Source organism: Equus caballus, chromosome 27, assembly GCF_041296265.1.
Source record: "Equus caballus isolate H_3958 breed thoroughbred chromosome 27, TB-T2T, whole genome shotgun sequence".
In the NCBI taxonomy this organism is placed as follows: Eukaryota; Metazoa; Chordata; class Mammalia; order Perissodactyla; family Equidae; genus Equus; species Equus caballus.
Window position 1 is genome coordinate 50,564,742 of NC_091710.1, and position 19,655 is coordinate 50,584,396.

At 35.9% G+C, this 19,655-nt stretch overlaps 1 protein-coding gene across 1 annotated transcript; it reads right to left on the reverse strand.

The window, feature by feature from the left end:
- Window positions 1-5,333: 5,333 nt before the first annotated feature.
- LOC111770912 (beta-defensin 130B-like) lies at window positions 5,334-10,810 on the reverse strand. Its single transcript, XM_023630591.2, has 2 exons — window positions 10,651-10,810; window positions 5,334-5,625 (listed from the first exon to the last, which is right to left on the reverse strand). Exons 1-2 carry the CDS (start codon window positions 10,706-10,708, stop codon window positions 5,444-5,446), a joined length of 240 nt encoding a protein of 79 aa, XP_023486359.1. The 5' UTR covers window positions 10,709-10,810; the 3' UTR covers window positions 5,334-5,443.
- Window positions 10,811-19,655: the final 8,845 nt, after the last annotated feature.

Consider the following 19,655-nt stretch of genomic DNA (forward strand, 5'->3'; position numbering starts at 1 on the left):
AGAAGAAAACTGGAAAGGTCGCAAATTCTGTGGATTAAACAAAATACTATTGGGTCAATGAATAAATCAAACGAGAAGTAAAAAAATATCTGGAGACAAATGAAAATGAAAATATGACATACCAAAATTTATGGGATGCAGCAAAAACAGTACTAAGAGGGAAGTTTATAGAAATACAAGCCTATCCTAAGAAATAAGGAAAATCTCAAATAAACAATCTAACAGTACACCTAAAGGAACTAAAAATAGAAGAACAAACGATGCCCAAAGTCAGTAGAAGGAAGGAAATAAAAAATATCAGAGTGGAAATAAATGAAATAGAGACTAAAAAAAATAGAAAAAATCAATGAAACTAAGAGTTGGTTCTTTGAAAAGAAACAAAATTGACAAACCTTTAGCTAGATTGACCAAGAAAAAAAGATAAAAGTTTCAAATAAATAAAATCAGACAGGAAGGAGGAGAAATTACAATGGAGACCTCATAAATACAAAAGATTATAACAGAATACTAGAAAACCTATATGCCAACAAATTGGGCAATCTAGAAGAGACAGATAAATTCTTGGAATCACACAACTTTCCAAACTGAATCAAGAAGAAATAGAGAATCTGACTAGACCAATCACCAGTAAGGAGATTGAAACAGTAATCAAAAACATCTGAAAAAACAAAAGTCCAGGACCAGAGGGCTTCCCCAGTGAATTCTACTAAACATTCAAAAAAGGCTTAATACCTATCCTTCTCAAACTCTTCCAAAACATTGAAGGGTACAGGACAATTCCTCACTCATTCTTTGAAGCCAAAATTACCCTGATACCAAAACCAGATAAAGACAACACAAAAGGAAAGTTACAGGCCAGTATCACTGATGGATATAGATGCAAAAATCCTCAACAAAATGCTAGCAAGTCAAATATGACAATATATTAAAAAGATCATACACCATGATCAAGTGGGATTTATTCCAGGGATGCAGGGATGGTTCAACATCCACAAGTCAATCAATGTGATATACCACATTAACAAAATGAAGAATAAAAATCACATGATCATCTCAATAGATGCAGAGAAAACATTTGACAAGATTCAGCATCCATTTGTGATAAAACTCTGACTAAAATGGGTACAAAAGGTAAGTGCCTCAACATAATAAGGCCATATGTGACAAACCCACAGCTACCATTGTACTCAGCAGTGAAAAACTGAACGCTGTCCCTCTAAGAATAGGAACAAGTCAAGGATGCCCACTTCTGCCACTCTTATTTAACATCGTATTGAAGTCCTAGCCAGAGCAATCAGGCAAGAAAAAGAAATAAAAGGGATACAAATTGGAAAGGAAGAAGTGCAACTGTCACTATCTGCAGATGACATGATTTTAAATGTACAAAACGCTAAAGAATCCACCAAAAAACTTATAGAAATAATAAATGAATTTGCTAAAGTTGGAGGATACAAAATCAACATGTAAAAATCATTGCATTCTATACACTAACAAGGAAGTAGCTGAAAGAGAAATTAAGAATACAATTCATTTACAATTATAACAAAAAGAATAAAGTACCTAGGAATAAATTTAACCAAAGAGGTGAAAAACCTCTACACTGAAAACTATAACATTATTGAAAGAAATTGAAGACACAACAAAATGGAAAGATATTCCACACCCTTGGAGTGGAAGAATTAACATATTTAAAATTCCATACTTCCTAAAGCAATCTACAGATTCAATGCAATCCTTATCAAATTTCAAATGATATTTTTCACAGAATTAGAACAAAGAATCCTAAAATTTGTATGGAACAGCAAAAGGAATCCTGAGAAAAAAGAACAAAGCTGAAGTATCACTTTTCCTGATTTCAAAATATACTACAAAGCTTTGGTAAACAAAACAGCATGGTACTGGAACAAAAATAGACATATAGATCAATGGAATAGAGTTAAAAGCCCAGAAATAAACTCACACATCTTAGATAGCTGATTTTCTATAAGGGAGCCAAGAACATAAAATGGAGAAAGGAAAGTCTTTTCAATAAACAGTGTTGGGAAAACTGGGAAGCCATATGTAAAAGAATGAAAGTAGACCATTATCTTACACCACGTGCAAAAATTAACTCAAAATGGATTAAATACTTGAATGTAAGACCTGAAACCGTAAAACTTCTAGAAGAAAACATAGGCAGTATGCTCTTTGACATTGATCTTAGTGATACCGAGCAATAGGCTTGCTCTGCTCACCACGATCTGAGCCAATTAATCATAACAAGTTAGAGATTGAGAAAGGAAGCTTTAATTCCATTAGCCAGCATAATCAGAAGATGGGTGACTAATGGCTCAAAAAACCCATCTTCAAGAATTACAGAATCTTGAGGTACTTGTATAGGAAAAATGGGCAGTAAGGAAAGGGTTTAGAAATGTCATGCCTTCAGGCATGATCGACTCCAGTGTCTTTCATTGTTCTTTTCTTCTGTCAGTGATGATGAATATCTTGTAGATGTGTTTCCCAACTGTGGGCAGCCTGTTCCTGGAGAGAAACTTGTAGAACAAAGTTTTAATTTATCAAGTTATAGGGGAGTACATATGTAATCGGAGGCCATAAATTAGGAGAGTATGTGAATTATTTTGGAGTACGTGAACAGCAAGTAGTCACACAGAGGAGAGGCTGGGGTCATTTAGCGTAACAAGATGGCCTCACTTATGTTCACTTACATTATCAGCATATTTTCAAGTACTGTGTCTGACCAGGCAAGAGAAACAAAAGAAAAAATAAACAAACGGGACTTCATCAAACTAAGAAGCTTCTGCACAGCAAAGGAAACAAACAAAATGAAAAGACAACCTAACAATTGGGAGAAGATATTTGAAAATCATATATCTGATAAGAGATTAATATCCAAAATATCTAAAGAACTCATACATCTCAATAACAAAGAAACTAACAATCCAATTAAACAATGGGCAAAAGATCTGAACAGACATTTCTCCAAAGAAGATTATATGGATGGCCAAAGGGCGCTTGAAAAGATTTTCAACATCACTAATTATATTAGGGAAATGCAAATCAAAACTACATATCACCTCATGCCTGTCAGAATGGCTATAATTAACAAAACAACAAATAATAAGTGTTGGAAAGGATGTGGAGAAAAGGGAACTCTCATACACTTCTGGTAGGAATGCAAACTGGTGCAGCCACTATGGAAAACAGTGTGGAGAGTCCTCAAAAAATTAAAAACAGAACCATCATATGATCCAGCTATTCCACTGCTGGGTATTTATCCAAAGAACATGAAAACATGAATGTGTAAAGATATATGCAGCCCTACATCATCACAGCATTATTCACCATAGCCAAGACCTGGAAGCAACCTTGGTACCCATCAAAGGTAAATGGATAAAGATGTGGTATATATACACAATAGAATACTTCTCAGCCATAAGAAATGATGAAATCCAGCCATTTGTGGCAACATGGATGGAACTTGAGGGTATTACGCTGAGTGAAAGAAGTTAGAGGGAGACTCATAAGTAGATGATAAAAACAACAACAAACAAACACATGGAGACAGAGATTGGTTTGGTGGTTACCAGAGGGGATGGGGGTGAGGGGGGAGGGTGAAAGGGGTGATTAGGCACCTGTGTGTGGTGATGGATTGTAATCTGTTTTTGGTCATTGAACATGATGTAATTGAAACAGAAATCGAAATATAGTGATGTACACCAGAAATTTATATAATGTTATGAACCAACATTACTGCAATAAAAAAAGAGGAAAAAAGAAAGGATTATTCAATGCTAAGGAAGTGTCAGTATTTAAGCTTCATCATCAATCGTGATGAAAGTTATTTTAAATTTTTTTTCTAACTTGCTTATTTAATTCCAGTTTTCATAGGAGGTCATGAGACATTTTATTAATAAAATAAAGCTTTAGGTATCAGAAGATAATGGTATTTATAATAAAAAATATAAATTTGTGACATAAGTTGCTGTGGCTTCTTCTGAAATATCAAAGAAATATTGTTTTTCCCATGTATTTTTTCAATATTAAATATATTTCGTTGCATTTTATTTATTTTAAACTGGCAATCTATGCAGCATATAATAACAAGACTATCTGACTAAGTACAATGATTTATTTCCCTGTGGTATTTCAGTAACAAGAGAACAGCAATAATATTAATGATTTGAGTTTTCCTGGGTTTCACTATATGTGTACCAAGTGCTTTGTGTACATGATCTCATTTAATCCTTACAACAAGCCGAGAAGTTAAATTTTTTAGTTTGCTCATTTATTAAAAAAGAATTTTACAGCAGATGAAGATTAGGTAAATAGTTCAAAGTCCCATGAGTGGTATAGCAGCTGCAATTTTAAGTTGAGGATGTCTAACAGAAGCACCTGCTCTCGTGAACACAGTGTGTTATGAAACTGTGACAGGCTGGACATACAGATAGGAATAAACATGGTTTTTGTACTCAAGACATTTGTGATCTTATGTACAACTGATATCCACATAAATAATAGAAATGTAAATCCTAATGAATTTTAGAAGGTGGGATAATCCAGCTTCTTCTGATTGATTGACCCTAGGCTTTAAGGTTTAGAAAACAAAAAGCTTTGAATTTTGTTTGTTTGGTAATTTGGCCTCATTCAAAAGATTCTTTCCATCTTTGTGGAACTCATGTCATATAAAATTCTTGGTCTCTTTCTTGCCCTTTAATTTTCTTAGCCATAAAGTAAGAGTTATCCAGAATTATTCTAGTGGAAATTGTTCAGCCATAAAGTAGAATCATCTGACAGTGAATTTGTAAGGAACTACCAGGGTATGCTGAACTCTCAGCTCCTCAGCTCTCTATGTCCTCCCACCAGCGAGAAGGACCAGTGCTTCCTCTTCTACTCCTCTGGGGCCAGTGTGAGGTAGAGGGGAGACCAGCCTCAGTTCGTTGTTGGCATGACTGGGCTGGGAGTGTGCCTAATGCTCAGGGGCAGTGTTAGCAAGACCACGTGATTGACAGTCCTGAACCTACATTTCCCACATAGGTCTCTACTATGATATATTTTATATATATATATATAAAATATATATTAGTAGTAGTAATGAAAGGGATATTTGTTCAGAATCAAATGAGGAAGAATGTTGATATTCCACTTTAGATAATCAAATACTCTTTACTGCTAGTTCATACCTTTATTATTTTACATATTTAAAATTATCTCTTTTTTTAGTAAGTCATATTTTATATAAATATCTTTAGGGTATGAGATTCCTCTATTATTTAGTTTAGTCTTGTAGTTCTTGCATGTACATCAAGAAGAAATTCCCCAGGGATAAGAGCATGTCAAATTAGCATATTTATTTCCAGTCAAGGGAGAAAGACAAGTTAAACAGGAATCTGCAACATTTGTCCATGTGTTCTGAACTTTGAAGGGCTTATAGGTTTGCTCCCATCTAAGGAGATTTTGCTTTGGGAGCCGGCGTTGGATAGGGCAGAAATACCCACCACTTTCTACAACATTTTTTTTCTTCGCTACATACACCGATGGTGTCATCTGTGCTGGTACATCCTCCATCTTTGCATATCCCTTTCAAAAAAACACATTGTTTTTGTCCCGGAATTACGCCAGTTCTTGCTGCACAGGAAGAGATTTAACAACATCGTTAATTCACCATCAAATTACTGATAATGCACATAAAGCAATAAACTTACAGAAGGATGGCTTCGGGATAGAAGAGATGATATTACTTATATGAAAGGATCAGATGCTTACGCAAAAGAAGTGTCTTTTTGGGGGAGAGGGGCTAAGAGTGTGGGACTATACACATCTTGGCGAGGGAGGGCTGATTTCTAGAAGCCTTTAGAGAGTTGTCCTCTTCTGGGGCAGTACCTTTGGAAATGTGTGGGGTAATTTATTGTCCCATGACTAGGGAGGTGTCCTGGTATTTACTGGGTAAGGCATAGGGTTGTTAAATTTTCCAGCTAGTGAGTTGTCCTGCTCCAAATGCCACCCATACCTTCAATAAGAAACTCTGTTTCAAAGGTAGTATCCGTCCTTCCACCTTCCCATCTGTGCTGACCTCCCCATCCGTGCTTACAGCATCCTGATCATGTGGCACATGTTTTCATCTTCATCTCCTTTTATAGAAAATTTATCAATCCCTTAGATTCCATCAGACCTAATTTCCCCATTTCAGAACAATGCAAGAAATACATTTTCCATGTCGTTCAATGCCTCTGATATGTATATACACAGAGAGAATTTCTCTCAGAGCTGAAAAGTATTTTTCCTTAAAACATATCCATGTTTTCCTAATTCATTTGGCTGCTGAGAAGCACATAACTGTGTGCTCCAATAGAGTAGTTTTCTATAGTCTCAAAATCCTTCCTTTAGCCTTTCTAGCACATCTAGGTTCATTCCCTTCCCTGTGGATCATGGCGGATGCTACATAACAGAGACACTTCTGTTCGTGTTCATTAATAGAAATTAGTTTCTGATCCATCCTATTAACCCACCTGTATCTCATTTCATCTTTACTGTCCTGTAACATACTAATCCAGACTGGCTTCTTTGATCCCTAACTTCTACATCCTGACTAACAGCTTGACCACTTTTTGGCCCCGAATCTTTTTTTTTTTTTTTTTGTATTTAAACTAGGCTCTCATGATTGTCTTTCCATTCTGTAGAAAAATATTCATAACCTGAAAACCAATGCAGCCTTTTGTAACTGAATTTTCAGAACCTGTGCAAGCTTGTGTTCTGCCCTTGCTGTAAGATCCAACCTGGTACAATCTGGTGGTACACCCTGCTCTTCAGCTAGCCATCCATAAACTCAGGGTCTCTGTGCAACAAGAGAATGGCACCATGGGGTGTTGGAGAGTACCTTGTGGTACTACCTCTGATTTGCCAATTCTGGAAGATAAAGTGTCTTTGAGGGATAGAGGTGAAGTTCTCACTAACCAGTTGTGGAAGGCACTGGCTCAACTGCATTTTCTACACTGAGTACAGGCTCAGCAGCATAGCTTCATGCTCACCCTGTTGCTAGCTGTTGGTCTCTCCCCTGATAACTTCATCTATGCACTTAATATAACATCTGGTGAGATTTTCAGGTTTTCTTATAAAGCTAAAATCTAGAGTTCTCAGGACTGAGCAAGATATAAGTGTAAAGCAGAGTCTGATGTCAAGGAGGTCTCTGTATATGAACTTATAGGCATCCACGCAGTGCGACATGGAATGTGTGATTCTGCAGCTGAGGACAAGACACCTAACCTCTCCTCAGCAGACTAGTCCTGTCACCCTCTACACTAGAAAGTTCAGTTTCCTGATGCAGAACATGGTCTAGGATGGTGCCATTCTCTCTACTTGGAAGATGCCTCTTGCTCAAATCAAAAGGATCAGAGCCGTTCATCCCACCAGTGATGTGCTCTCTGCTAAACATGAGGCTTAATTTAAGGAGGTTTTATCTGACAGGCAGCCAGAGAGTTCTAATCTCCCTTTCGACAATGGCTATGACATGTCTTTGTGCTCAGGCACTAGTTCAAGTGAAGAAGATAATATTAAATTACCTGGTTCATGATGAAGGGCATTTCTTCTTACATATTGACATTTATTTTCAGAGTTATTGGCATAATAATAGATATAAGAGCAATAGAATAAAAGGGATCTCATGGATTTCAGAATTTATATGATATTAATATGTGATAATGATTATATCATATGGCAGTGGGAGAAAGGATAGATATTTAATAATTGCTATTGGGAAAAGAAACAATTTAGATGCTCACTTCATCTTGTATCACAAGATAAAGTTAGGAATTTTGATTTCCTTATTCCTTATGCTTGTTATTTATACCCTCTACCTATTTTCAGGCCTAATTCCATGTATTTATCTTAAAAGATGATTATCTCAGGATTAGAAAAGAAGGAAGATACTGTAAACTTGAAACTCCTTCTATGGTGGAACCAGGAAGAGAGACTGAAGAAAGAACAGTGGAAATAGTGAAAGAAAGGGAAAGATCTGTCAAGGAAATCTGCCACACATGTAGGCTGCCTAGAAACCACAGATAATCCTCGTTTGTGTGTGTAAACCAAAAACCCCAGGGGGATCTAGACACTAGTAGTGATTATTTCCATGTATGAAGTTGGATTGTCTTGCCTTCCTTGTTCTTAAAGTGCCCCCTACAGACTTAGTATTGGTGCCATACAACTTTTACTCTGGCATAATCCCGTGAAATACTTGGTGCATTTTCTACTACAAACTAGTTCTCTCATTAAGTGGCCTTCTTGCAGTTCCTTGAACACACTGTGCTGTCTTCTGAAGCAAGGACATTGCATTTTGGCATCTTCCTCTGCCAGGGGTGTTGAGTGCTCCTTGCAAGGGATTCATTAACTAACACTTATCTTTCAGTTTTTGGCTCAAAAGGCATGTCTCAAGGAAGTCCTTGCATTGCAAGTAGACAATGACCACAGGCTATAGGAACTCATAATACTCTGTTCCTCTTCGTTGCATTATTAAAATTTATAATTATATATTAATTTGTGTAATCATTTGACTAACATCTGTCTTAGATGTTGTGGGAAGACACTCCTTTTTTTGTTTCCATTGTATCCTGAGTATTTAACACTATTTTCATAAAATAACAGATGCTTAGTAACTTAGTAAATATTTGTTACTACTGAATGCAGTTAAGTATGCTTTGATCCCCTCCCCCCCTCCTATTTTTCCTCTCTTATTCCTTCTAAAATCTCATGGTTTCAGCCTAGTTTTGACTTTCTGGTCCCTACTCTTGGATGTATTATTGTATTTGTGGGTATACGGTCTTGTCATTACTATATTCGCTTCTCTAAACCTTAGGCCTAGATTTCCTAGAATCCTATTTTCCCATCAGTTATTTCTGGCCTTTGCTTAGGTCAGCCTTTCTCAATTTGCTTCCCACCCTAAGATTGAACCATTGCCATATCCCTTTGGCCACTATAATGGTGGGTTTTAACTAGACCTTTAATTCCAGGAGATCTATCTCTTCTTAACCTTTTTTAAAAAAAGACCAGGGTCATAACATGGGCTATGTGTGAATGGAAACAGTCATTTATGTTGAGCTGAATTTAACTTAGGTGGTGGAGGGAAAGCATGAACAAAATAAATTCACTCATCAACCATGCAGACATAATTATCTTGGGGCAAGCCCTTTCAGCTATCTGAGATTTTGTAGACATTTATCTGATTTTAAGGAACACATATCAGGAAAATCTAAAGATTAGCATTAATAGTCCGACAATAATACTAGAACATTCAGGAGATTCAACATGCCTACCTCAAACACTGAAGGGAAAGAATTTGGAGGTAAGTGAAGTAAGATGTTTTAGAGACATTGCGTCTTCAAAAAGAGGAAACTTGAAAATCTTAGGTCCCTCAGTATCTAATTAGGAGATTTTGAAGTAAAAAGCCTGACAGAAATCAGGGTTACCACATTATGGGCATACTCACTCCTAGAGACTAATGGAAACAACACTGACCCAGATTAAAGATATTTGGATTGAACCGCAGTGTTGCTACCACCTCTATGGCCTTAGTAGACTCATATTCTTTTATGTAGACCTGGATTCTCTTATCTGTAAAATTAAAGAATTATCTGTTAAATTGCCTTCTAATTTTAAGTCATTATCATGACATAATTTTACTTTAGATGTCACTACAAGCGTGTCTCCCCACAGCTGCATCTCCTTCTGAACAGAATTGAGAACCAAATGAGAATTATTCCTTCAAGAGGAGACAACTGTATGCCAGGTAGATCGCAGGATATCCACAGATTAGGCAAAGATCAAACAAGTGAATATCTTTGATTGTACTTAAAAGAATCTTAGAGATGAACCAAGAAAGAGAGAGAGTTATCCAGACAATCTATGTTCAATGATCACAGACATTGTTGTGAGGGGTGTGAACATACTGCTGTTAATTGTGGAGAAAAGAATTTTATCAGTTCTTACAAGGATCTGGATGAACCAGCCTAAAGAGGATCACATTCCCTTTTTCCTTTGATTCTATGTTTTAATATTCAAATTTCTTAATCAAGGATCCTAAGGATGTAACTCAGATTTTCAAAATGCTTCCTTTATATTTTCCCTTATGCTAAAACTTTTGCTATTGAAGCTTCATTCCACTGTTTATGCTTTTTCCAAATTCCCCTGCTCCCCTATTGGTTTTTTATAATCTGATACAATCCTTTTTGGTTGAACTTTGTGTTCCGTGCCTATCTTCTATCCTTCACAAATATTCCTCATCAACAGACTCTGCATACTTCCTTTCACTAACCGAGTCTGACTAATAGGTGCCATTTGCACTCTCACTTTTTGGAGATTGGGGCCCTGGTAAAACTATTTGAATTATATGCTAAGCCTTAAGACACTTGTCAAAGTCTCCACTTATCTCTCTATGTGAGCCCATTGTCTACTCATGGAGCTCTCGGATCTTGTTTTCTGTTGATGGAAATTTTTGTCCTGCCTTGCAGTTTTGGCCTCGTCAGTTCTAAGGAAGATGATCGTATTGGACTTGTGAATCCCTGAGGCTGTGCGTTAGGGTTTGAGGTAAGTGGGCCACAGTATAGTTGAACCTCCCAGTAGGCCTCCTAAGAAAGCTACCTCTACAATTAATTACCATCTTACCTTTTGGTATCATAGTCACAAAGAAGAGGAGAACAGAAAGAAGGGAATGGAGTCTCATAGTTGAATGCCCAATAGAGAGGCTTGTGATCAGGGATAGTGGAACACAGGGTCTTTTATTTGCTTCTGGGGTACCGAGGTTCCTTTTGGTCAGTGAAGCTTAACAAGTGAGAAAAGAAAACAGCTTCCGTTGGAATATTTCCAAACCCTGAAGTCACTAAATTTGGTGACAAATTAACCTAGTTATAGGAAACCAGATAGCTAACCCTTTACTTTTCCTGTGGGCTCTCCAATTACCCAGAGGTCAGTATGTTTGGCCAAGCATCTTCAAGAGGGGCCAAGAAGTAAGGTCATGCGAGCGTAAAGTCCTTATTGCCAAAAGTCCTCTGACCCGCAAGGGAACTCTTGCACAATACACTCTTTTCCACAATAAGGATAAGAGAATTGCCTGAGGACTATTTTTTCAAAAAGAAGCTGTATTTTTAAGTTATTCCTTAAGAGAGAGGCTAATGTCCCATATGTACAATGTTCTTAATGGCGTCTGAAAGGTAAATATATTTAGTTCACACGAAAACTAACATTTTCTCATGGGTTATTAATCTGTTGTGTAACTGTTCCACATGACAAGGATAGTGAGATCAAGAGAGTTAAAAGATCAGAGATGAAGAGCACACTATTTCCAGCATTACCATCGACTGACGAAAGATTGTATGCTTACAGCTTAAAGAGGTTCCCCACACTCTCACCTTCCCCCAGACAGAAACAAAGGCCTCAGAGCCTGAGAACATGCTTTGGCCAAGAATCCACTGACATGAAACCAATCCATCTAAAGCTCATTTACCAACTGATCAACGGCTTAATGACACATTTATCTAAGTTCATTTATTTTTTAATTTATAAACTTTCATATGTGATATTAGCTTTATCTTGGAAAAATTTTGTATACTTGTATGTCTTCTATTTTGACTACTTTTGATCATGTTCCTGTTTTTTAACTAATGTGTTTATTTGATTACTTAATTTATTTTCAATAATTGAGATATAATTAACAAATAACATGTGTAAGTTTAAAATGTATAACGGTGGGCTGGCCCGGTGGCGTAGTGGTTAAGTTCACGTGCTCGACTTCGGCAGCCTGAGGTTCACAGGTTTGGATCCTGGGCACAGACCTAGTGCTGCAGATCAAGCCATGCTGTGGCAGCCTCCCATAAAAAATAGAGGAAGATTAGCACAGATGTTAGCTCAGGAGCAATCTTCCTCACCAAAAGAAAAAAGAAATAAAATAGGTTGATTTGATACATTTATATACCACAATATTATTACTACTGTAGTGTTAGCTAAGACCTGTATTTGGTCACACAATTATCACTTCTTTTTTGTGGTGGGAACAATTAAAATCTAGTTTCTTAGAAACTTCGGAGTATATAATATAGTATTATTGACTATAATGATTCTGCTCTCCATTAGATCTCCAGAATTTATTTACCAGCTGCAAGTTTGTACCTTTAAAAATATCTCCTCAATTACCCCAGCTGCCAGCTCCTAATAACCACCATTCTACTCTGTTTTTACGAGTTTGGGTTTTTCAGGTCCCACATATAACGTATCATACAGTATTTGTCTTTTTCTCTATCTGACATCTCACTTAGCATGATGTCCTCAGGATCCATCCATGTTGTTGCAAACACCAAGATTTCATTTTTTCTCGTGGCTGAATAGTATTCCATTGTGTATATATATATATATAACATCTTCTTTATTCATCTGTTGACAGACACTTAGGTTGTTTCCATATCTTGGCTTTTATGAATATTACTGCAATAAACACATGAGTGCAGATATCTCTTCAAACTCCTGTTTTCATTTCCTTTGGCTATATACCCAGAAGTGGAATTGCTGGATTAACTGGTAGTTCTATTTTTAATTTTTTGAGGAAGCTTCATACTGTTTTCCATAATGGCTGAACCATTTTACATTCTGTCAACAGTGCACAGGAGTTCCCTGTTCTCCGCAGCCCCACCAACACTTAGCTCTTGTCTTCTTGATGACAGCCATTCTAACACTAGTGAGGTAACATCTCACTGTAGTTTTCATTTGAATTTCCTGATATTAGTAGTGTTGAGAATCTTTTCATGCACCTGTTGGCCATTTGTATGTCTTTTTTGGGAAAATGTTCAGTTCCTTTGCTCATTTTTCATTATATTGTTGTTTTTTTGTCATTGAGTTGTATGAGTTCTTTATATATTTGTATATTTATGTATATTAACCACTTATCAAATATATGGTTTGCAAATATTTCCCCATTCCATAGGTTACCTTCTCATTTCTTGACTGTTTTTTTTGCTGTGAAGAGCCTTGTAGTTTGCTGTTGTCCTACTTGTAGATTTTTGCTTTTGTTGCTTGTGCTTCTGATGTCATATCCAAAAAAATCATTGCCAAGACAAGTGTCAAGGAGCTTTCCCCCTGTGTTTTCTTTTAGGAGTTTTACAGTATCTGGTCTTATGTTTAAGTCTTTAGTCTATTTTGAGCTAATTTTTGAGTGGTGTAAGATAGGGGTCCAATTGTTCTGCCCATGGTTATTCAGTTTCCCCAACACTATTTGTTGAGAGACTATCATTACCCCATGGACTGTTCTTGGCTCCCTTGTCAAATATTAATTGACTGAATATGTGGGGGTTTATTTCTGGACTCTCTATTCTCTTCCATTGGTCTATGTTTATGCCAAAAGAATTTTATTATTTTATTGTTTTGATGCTATTGTAAACAGGGTCATTTTCTTTATTTCTTTTTCAGATAATTCTTTGTTGGTCTACAGAAATGCTATTGATATTTGTATGTTGATTTTGTATCTTCCAACTTCACTGAATTCATTGACTAGATCTAACAGCTTTTTAGTGAAGTCTTTAGGATTTTCTATATATAAAATCATGTCATCTGCAAATAGACACAGTTTTAGTTGTTCCTTCTATTCTGAAAGCCTTTTTTCTTTTCCTTGCTTGATTGCTCTGGCTAGGACTTCCAACATTATGTTGAATAGGAATGTTGAGAGTGGGCACCCTTGTCTTCTTCCTGATCTTAGAGGGAAAGCTTGCAACCTTTCATCACTGAGTACGACCTATCTGTGGGTTTTTCATATATGGCCTTCATTATGTTGAGGTACTTTCCATCTATACCTCATTTGTTGAGAGTTTTTTTTTTTTTTTTTTACCATGAATAGATGTTAAATTTTGTCAAACGCTTTTTCAGCATCTATTGAGATGATCATATGATTTGTATCTTTCCTTCTATTAATTTGATGTATCACATTTCTTGATTTGCATGTTATGAATCATCCTTGCTTCCCAGGGATAAGTCCCATGTGATCACAGTGAATTATCCCTTTAATGTGTTGCTGAATTAAATTTGCTGGTATTTTATTGAGAACTTTTGTATTTATCTTCATCAGGGATATTGGCCTGTAGTTTTCTTTTCTTGTAGCATCCTTTTCTGGCTTTGGTATAAGGGTATTGCTAACCTTGTAAAACGAATTTGGTCATGTTCCCTCCTATTTTGGGAAGATTTTGGGAAGGATTGGCATTAATTCTTCTCTAAGTATTTGATAAAATTCACCAGTGAAGCCATCTGGTTATGAGTTTTCTTTGTTGACAGATTTTTAATTATTGATTCAATGTCTTTACTAGTAATCAGTCTCTTAAGATTTTCTATTTTTGCCTGATTCAGTCTTCATAGATTGCATATTTCTAAGAATTTATCCCTTTCTTCTAGGTTGTCCAGTTTCTTGGAGTATAGTTGTCATAGTAGCACTTTATGATCTTTTGTATTTCTGTGTTCCCAGTTGCAATGTCTCCTCTTTCATTTACCATTTTGTTGATGTCTTCTCTCTTTTTTCCTTGCTTAATCTAGCTAAGGATTTGTCAATGTTATCTTTTCAAAGAATGAACTCTTAGATTTGTTAATGTTTTCTATTGTTTTCTGGTGCTCTACTTAATTTGTTTGTGACCTAATCTTTATTATTCCCTTACTTCTGTTAACTTTGGGCTTAGTTTGTTTTTCTTTTCTGATTCCTTGTGGTGTGAAGTTGTTTGAGTTCTTTCTTGTTTGTTAACAGGTGTCTACTGCTATGAACTCCCCTGTTAGAACTGCTTTTGCTGCATCTCACAAGTTTTAGTATGTTGTGTCCCCATTTTGTTTCTCTCAAAATATTTCTTTAGTTCTTCTTTAATTTCTTTTTTGATTCACTGGCTGTTCAGGAGAGTATTGTTTAATTTCCATGTATTCATGAGTTTTCCAGTTTTCCTCCTGTTCTTGACTTCTGATTTTATACCATTGTGGTCAGAGAAAATACTTGGTATGATTTCAAACTTCTTGAATTTGCTAAGACTTGTTTTGTGGCCTAAAATAAGGTCAGTGCTAGAAAATGTTTCATGTACACATGATAAGAATGTGTATTCTGCTGTTGTCAGATAGAACTTTCTGTATATGTCGGTTAGGTCCATGTGGTCTATAGTCTTGTTCAAACCCACTGTTTCCATATTGATTCTCTGTCTGGATGATCTATCCATTGTTGAGAGTGGGTAGTAAAGCCTCAAACTATTATTATAATGTTGTTTATTTATCTGTTTTGTTCTGTTAGTTTTTACTTTATATGTGTAGGTGCTCTGGTGTTGAGTGATTAAATATTTACAATTTTTATATCTTTTTGAAGGATTGACCCCATTATCATTATGTAATGACTTTCTTGGTCTCTTTTTACCATTTTTAGTTTAAAGTCTATTTTGCCTGATATAAGAATACTTTGCCCTATGAGATTTTTGGTTATCATTTGCTTGAAATAACTTTTTCCATCCCTCCACTACAAAGCATATGTGTGTCTTTAAAGCTAAGGTGAGACTCTTGTAGTGAACATATTATAGGATCTTGTTTCTTTTTATTGTTGTTTTTAAAATTCATTCAGCCATTTTGTGTCTTTTGATTTTAATCAGAATTAAATTTAAGAGAATTCAATTCATTTTCATTAAAAATAATTATTGATAGGTAAGGACTTACTATTGCCATTTTGTTTATTTTATGACTGTTTTATAGATCATTGTTCCTTGCTTATTATCTTGCTGTTTTTCTTATGATTTAATGCCTGTTGGTGTCTGTATGTTTTAACATCTTTATCCTGTTCTATGGTGTAATTGCTATGACTTTTTCACATGGTTACCATGACACTTATGTAAAATATATTAAATTATAGCACTCTATTTTAAACTAATACAACTTAATTTCAATAGCCTTCCTAAGCATTACACTTTTACTTCTCCCTGTCACATTTTCACTTATTGATATTACAGTTTACATATTTTTTATTTTGTATATCCAGTAACAGATTACTGTAGTTATGGTTATTTTTAGTTTAATTTATTTTATTTTTGATGAGGAAGATTAGTCCTGAGCTAACATCCTTGTCAGTATTCCTCAATTTTATATGTGGCTCACCACCACAGCATGACTGATGAGTGGTGCAGGTCTGCACCCAGGATCAGAATCTGCAAACCTGGGCCACTGAAGCAGAGCATGCAGAACTTAACCACTTGGCCATGGGGCTGACCTCCGTGGTTAATTTTCATGTATTTATCTTTTAAGTTTTAAATTAGAGGTGTAAGTGAATTTCCCACCATTACCATATTATAGAATCTGACTTTAACTGGATTTCCGGTTTTTTAAAATTATTTTATTGAGGTTATGTTGGCTTATAACATTGTGTAAATTTCAGATATACGTTATTATATTTCAATTTCTGTATATTCTGTATTGAGTTCACCACCAATAGTCTAGTTTTTATCCATCACCATACAAATGTGCCCATTTATCCCTTTCACCTTCCCTGCATCCCCTACTCCTCTGGTAACCATTAATCTGTTCTCTTTATCTATGTGTTTGTTTTTCTTCCATTTATGAGTGAAACCATATGGTATTTGTCTTTCTCTATCTGACTTATTTTGCTTAGCATAATACCCACAGGGTTCATCCATGTTGTTGCATTGACACGATTTTGACTTCTTTTATGGCTGAGTAGTATTCAGTTGCATATATATACACCACATCTTTTTTATCCATTCATTTGTTGATGGACACTTAGGTTGCTTCCATATCTTTGCTATTGTGAATAATGCTGCAGTGAAGGTAGAGATGCAAAAATCCCTTAGAATTGTTGTTTTCATGTTCTTTGGATAAACACTCAGTAATGGGATAGTAGATCACTTGGTATTTCTATTTTCAATTTTGTGTTTGTGTGTGTGTGAGGAAGATTGACCCTGAGCTAATATCTGCTTCAAATGCTCCTCTTTTTTCTTAAGGAGGATTGTCCCTGAGCTAACTTCTGTGCCAATATTCCTCTATTTTGCATGTATCACACCGCCACAGCATGACTTGATGAGCATTGTGTAGGTCCATGCCTGGAATCTGAAGCTGTGAACCCCAGGCCACTGAAGCAGAGTAAGTGAATCCAAGCCCTATGCCACTGGGCCAGCCCCATCTATTTTTAATTTTTTGAGAAGTCTCCATACTGTTTTCCATAGTGGATGCACCAGTTTGCATTCCCACGAGCAGTTTATGAGGGTTTCCATTTTTCATTATCCTCTCCAACACTTGTTATTTGTTGTCTTGTTAATAAGAGTCATTCTGACTGGCATGAGGTGATGTCTCATTATAGTTTTGATTTGCAATTCCCGAATAATTAGTAATGTTGAACATCTTTTCATGTGACTGTTGGCCATCTCTATATCTTCTTGGAAAAATGTCTCCTCATGGCCTCTGCCCATTTTTTGATCAAGTTGTTCATTTTTTTGTTGTTGAGTTATATGAGTTCTTTATATATTTCGGAAATTAGCACCTTGTCGAATTTATGATTTGCAAATATTTTCTCCCAATTGCTGGGTTGTCTTTTCCTTTTGTTGATGATTTCTTTTGCTGTGCAGAAGCTTTTTAAGATTGATGTAATCCCATTTGTTTATTTTTTTTGTTTCCCTTGCCTGAGTACACATGGTAATTGAAAAGATACTGCTAAGATTGATGTCAAAAAGTGTACTGCCGATATGTTTTTCCAAGAGTTTTATGGTTTTAGGTCTTACATTCAAGTCTCTAATCCATTTTGAGTTAATTTTTGTATATGGTGTAAGATAATGGTCTAGTTTCATTCTTTTGCATGTGGCTGTCAAGTTTTCCAACACAATCTATTGAGGAGATCTTTCTTTTCCCGTTGTATATTTTTGACTCTGTCAAAGATTAGTTACCCAGAGATGTGTGTTTTTCTTCCTAGGCTCTCAATTCGGTTCCATTGATCTGTGTGTTTGTTTTTCTGCCAGTACCATGCTGTTTTGATTACTATAGGTTTGTAGTATAATTTGAATTCAGGGAGTGTGATACCTCCAACTTTGCTCTTTTTTCTAAGAAATTTTTTGGCTATTCAGGATCTCTTGTTGTTCCACACAAATTTTAGGACTCTTTGTTCTATTTCTGTGAAGATCGTCATTGGGATTCTGATTGGGATTGCATTGAATCTGTAGGGTGCATTAGGTAATATGGACATTTTAACTATTTCTTCCTATCCATGAGAATGGAATTTATTTATGTCTTCTTCAATTTCTTTCAATAATGTCTTATAGTTTTCAGTGTATGGATCTTTTATCCCCTTGGTTAAATTTATCCCTAGTTATTTTATTCTTTTTTGGGGGATTGTAAATCGGATTACATTCTTGACTTCTCTTTCTGCTAGATCATTATTAGTGTATAGAAATGCAACTGATTTTTGTACGTCAATTTTGTACCCTGCAAATTTACTGTATTTGTTAATTATTTCTAATAGTTTTTTGGTGGATTCTTTAGAGTTTTCTATATATAGAATCATTCCATCCATAAATAATGAAAGTTTTACTCCTTCCTTTCCAATTTGTATCCGTTTTATTTTTTTTTTCTTGCCTAATTGCTCTGGCTAATACTTCCAGTACTGTGTTAGATAAGAGTGGTGAGAGTGGACATCCTTGTCTTGTGCCTTTTCTCAGAGGAATGGCTTGCAGCTTTTCACCATTGAGTATGATGTTGGCTGTGAGTTTGTCCTATATGACCTTTATTATCTTAAGGTATTTTCCTTCTATACCCACTTTATTGAGAGTTTTTATCATACATGATTGTTGGATCTTGTCATGTGATTTTTATTCTTTATCTTTTTAATGTGGTGTGTCACATTGATTTATTTGTGGATGTTGAACAATCCTGCATCCCTGGAATAAATCCCACTTGACTATGATGTATGATAGGATTTCTGCATTTGTTTTTTTGATGGTTTCTATTTCTTCATTGAACATCTTGTTTTATTTATGCATTGTTTTTATAATTTTTTTTAGTTGTCTATCTGTGTTTTCTCATAATTCAGTAGACTTCTTTAAGAGAATTATTCTGAATTCTTTGTCTGGCAGTTCATAGGTCTCCATTTCCTGAGAGTTGGTTATAGGAGTTTTATTTGTTTCCTTTAGTGGTGTCATGTACCTGATTTTTCATGATCTTTGATTCTTAACATTGGTTTCTGTACATTTGAGTAAGTGTTCTCCTTTTCCAGACTTTAAGAGGCTCACTTTGGTAAAGGCAGTTCTTCACCAGTCAGCTCAGCTTGGCTTTCCGGATGCATCAGCTGGTAGCATCCCTGGGAAGATATGTTGTGCTATCATGGTCTATTTCTGGATGAGGCTACTGACTTAGCTCTGAGGTGTGGAGGGCAGACTTTGGAGCCAAAGATTATCCTCAAGCCTACCCCACTGAGCTGAATGCTGAGAATCACCTACTCCTTTTCCCTAGGACAGTGGACTGATTTGCCAGAAAGTTGGGCACAAGCTCCACTACTCTCCATTCTCCTGAAGTAGAAGTCTTGGAGTTATTCATGTTTTACCAGTCCTAACAAAGTCAAACCAGCTGCTGAGATCCATAAGCTGTCTTTGGGGGTATGCAGGGGACCATCTGTGTGGATATGC

Bases quoted from the DNA above. Each gene is read 5' to 3' on its own strand.
- LOC111770912 (XM_023630591.2), bottom strand. From the start codon at position 10,708: ATGAGACTCCATTCCCTTCTTTCTGTTCTCCTCTTCTTTGTGACTATG. The intron at 5,626-10,650 runs GTAAGATGGTAA...CTTCCTGTGCAG, and splicing joins TGTGACTATGATACCAAAAG to CAAGAACTGGCGTAATTCCG.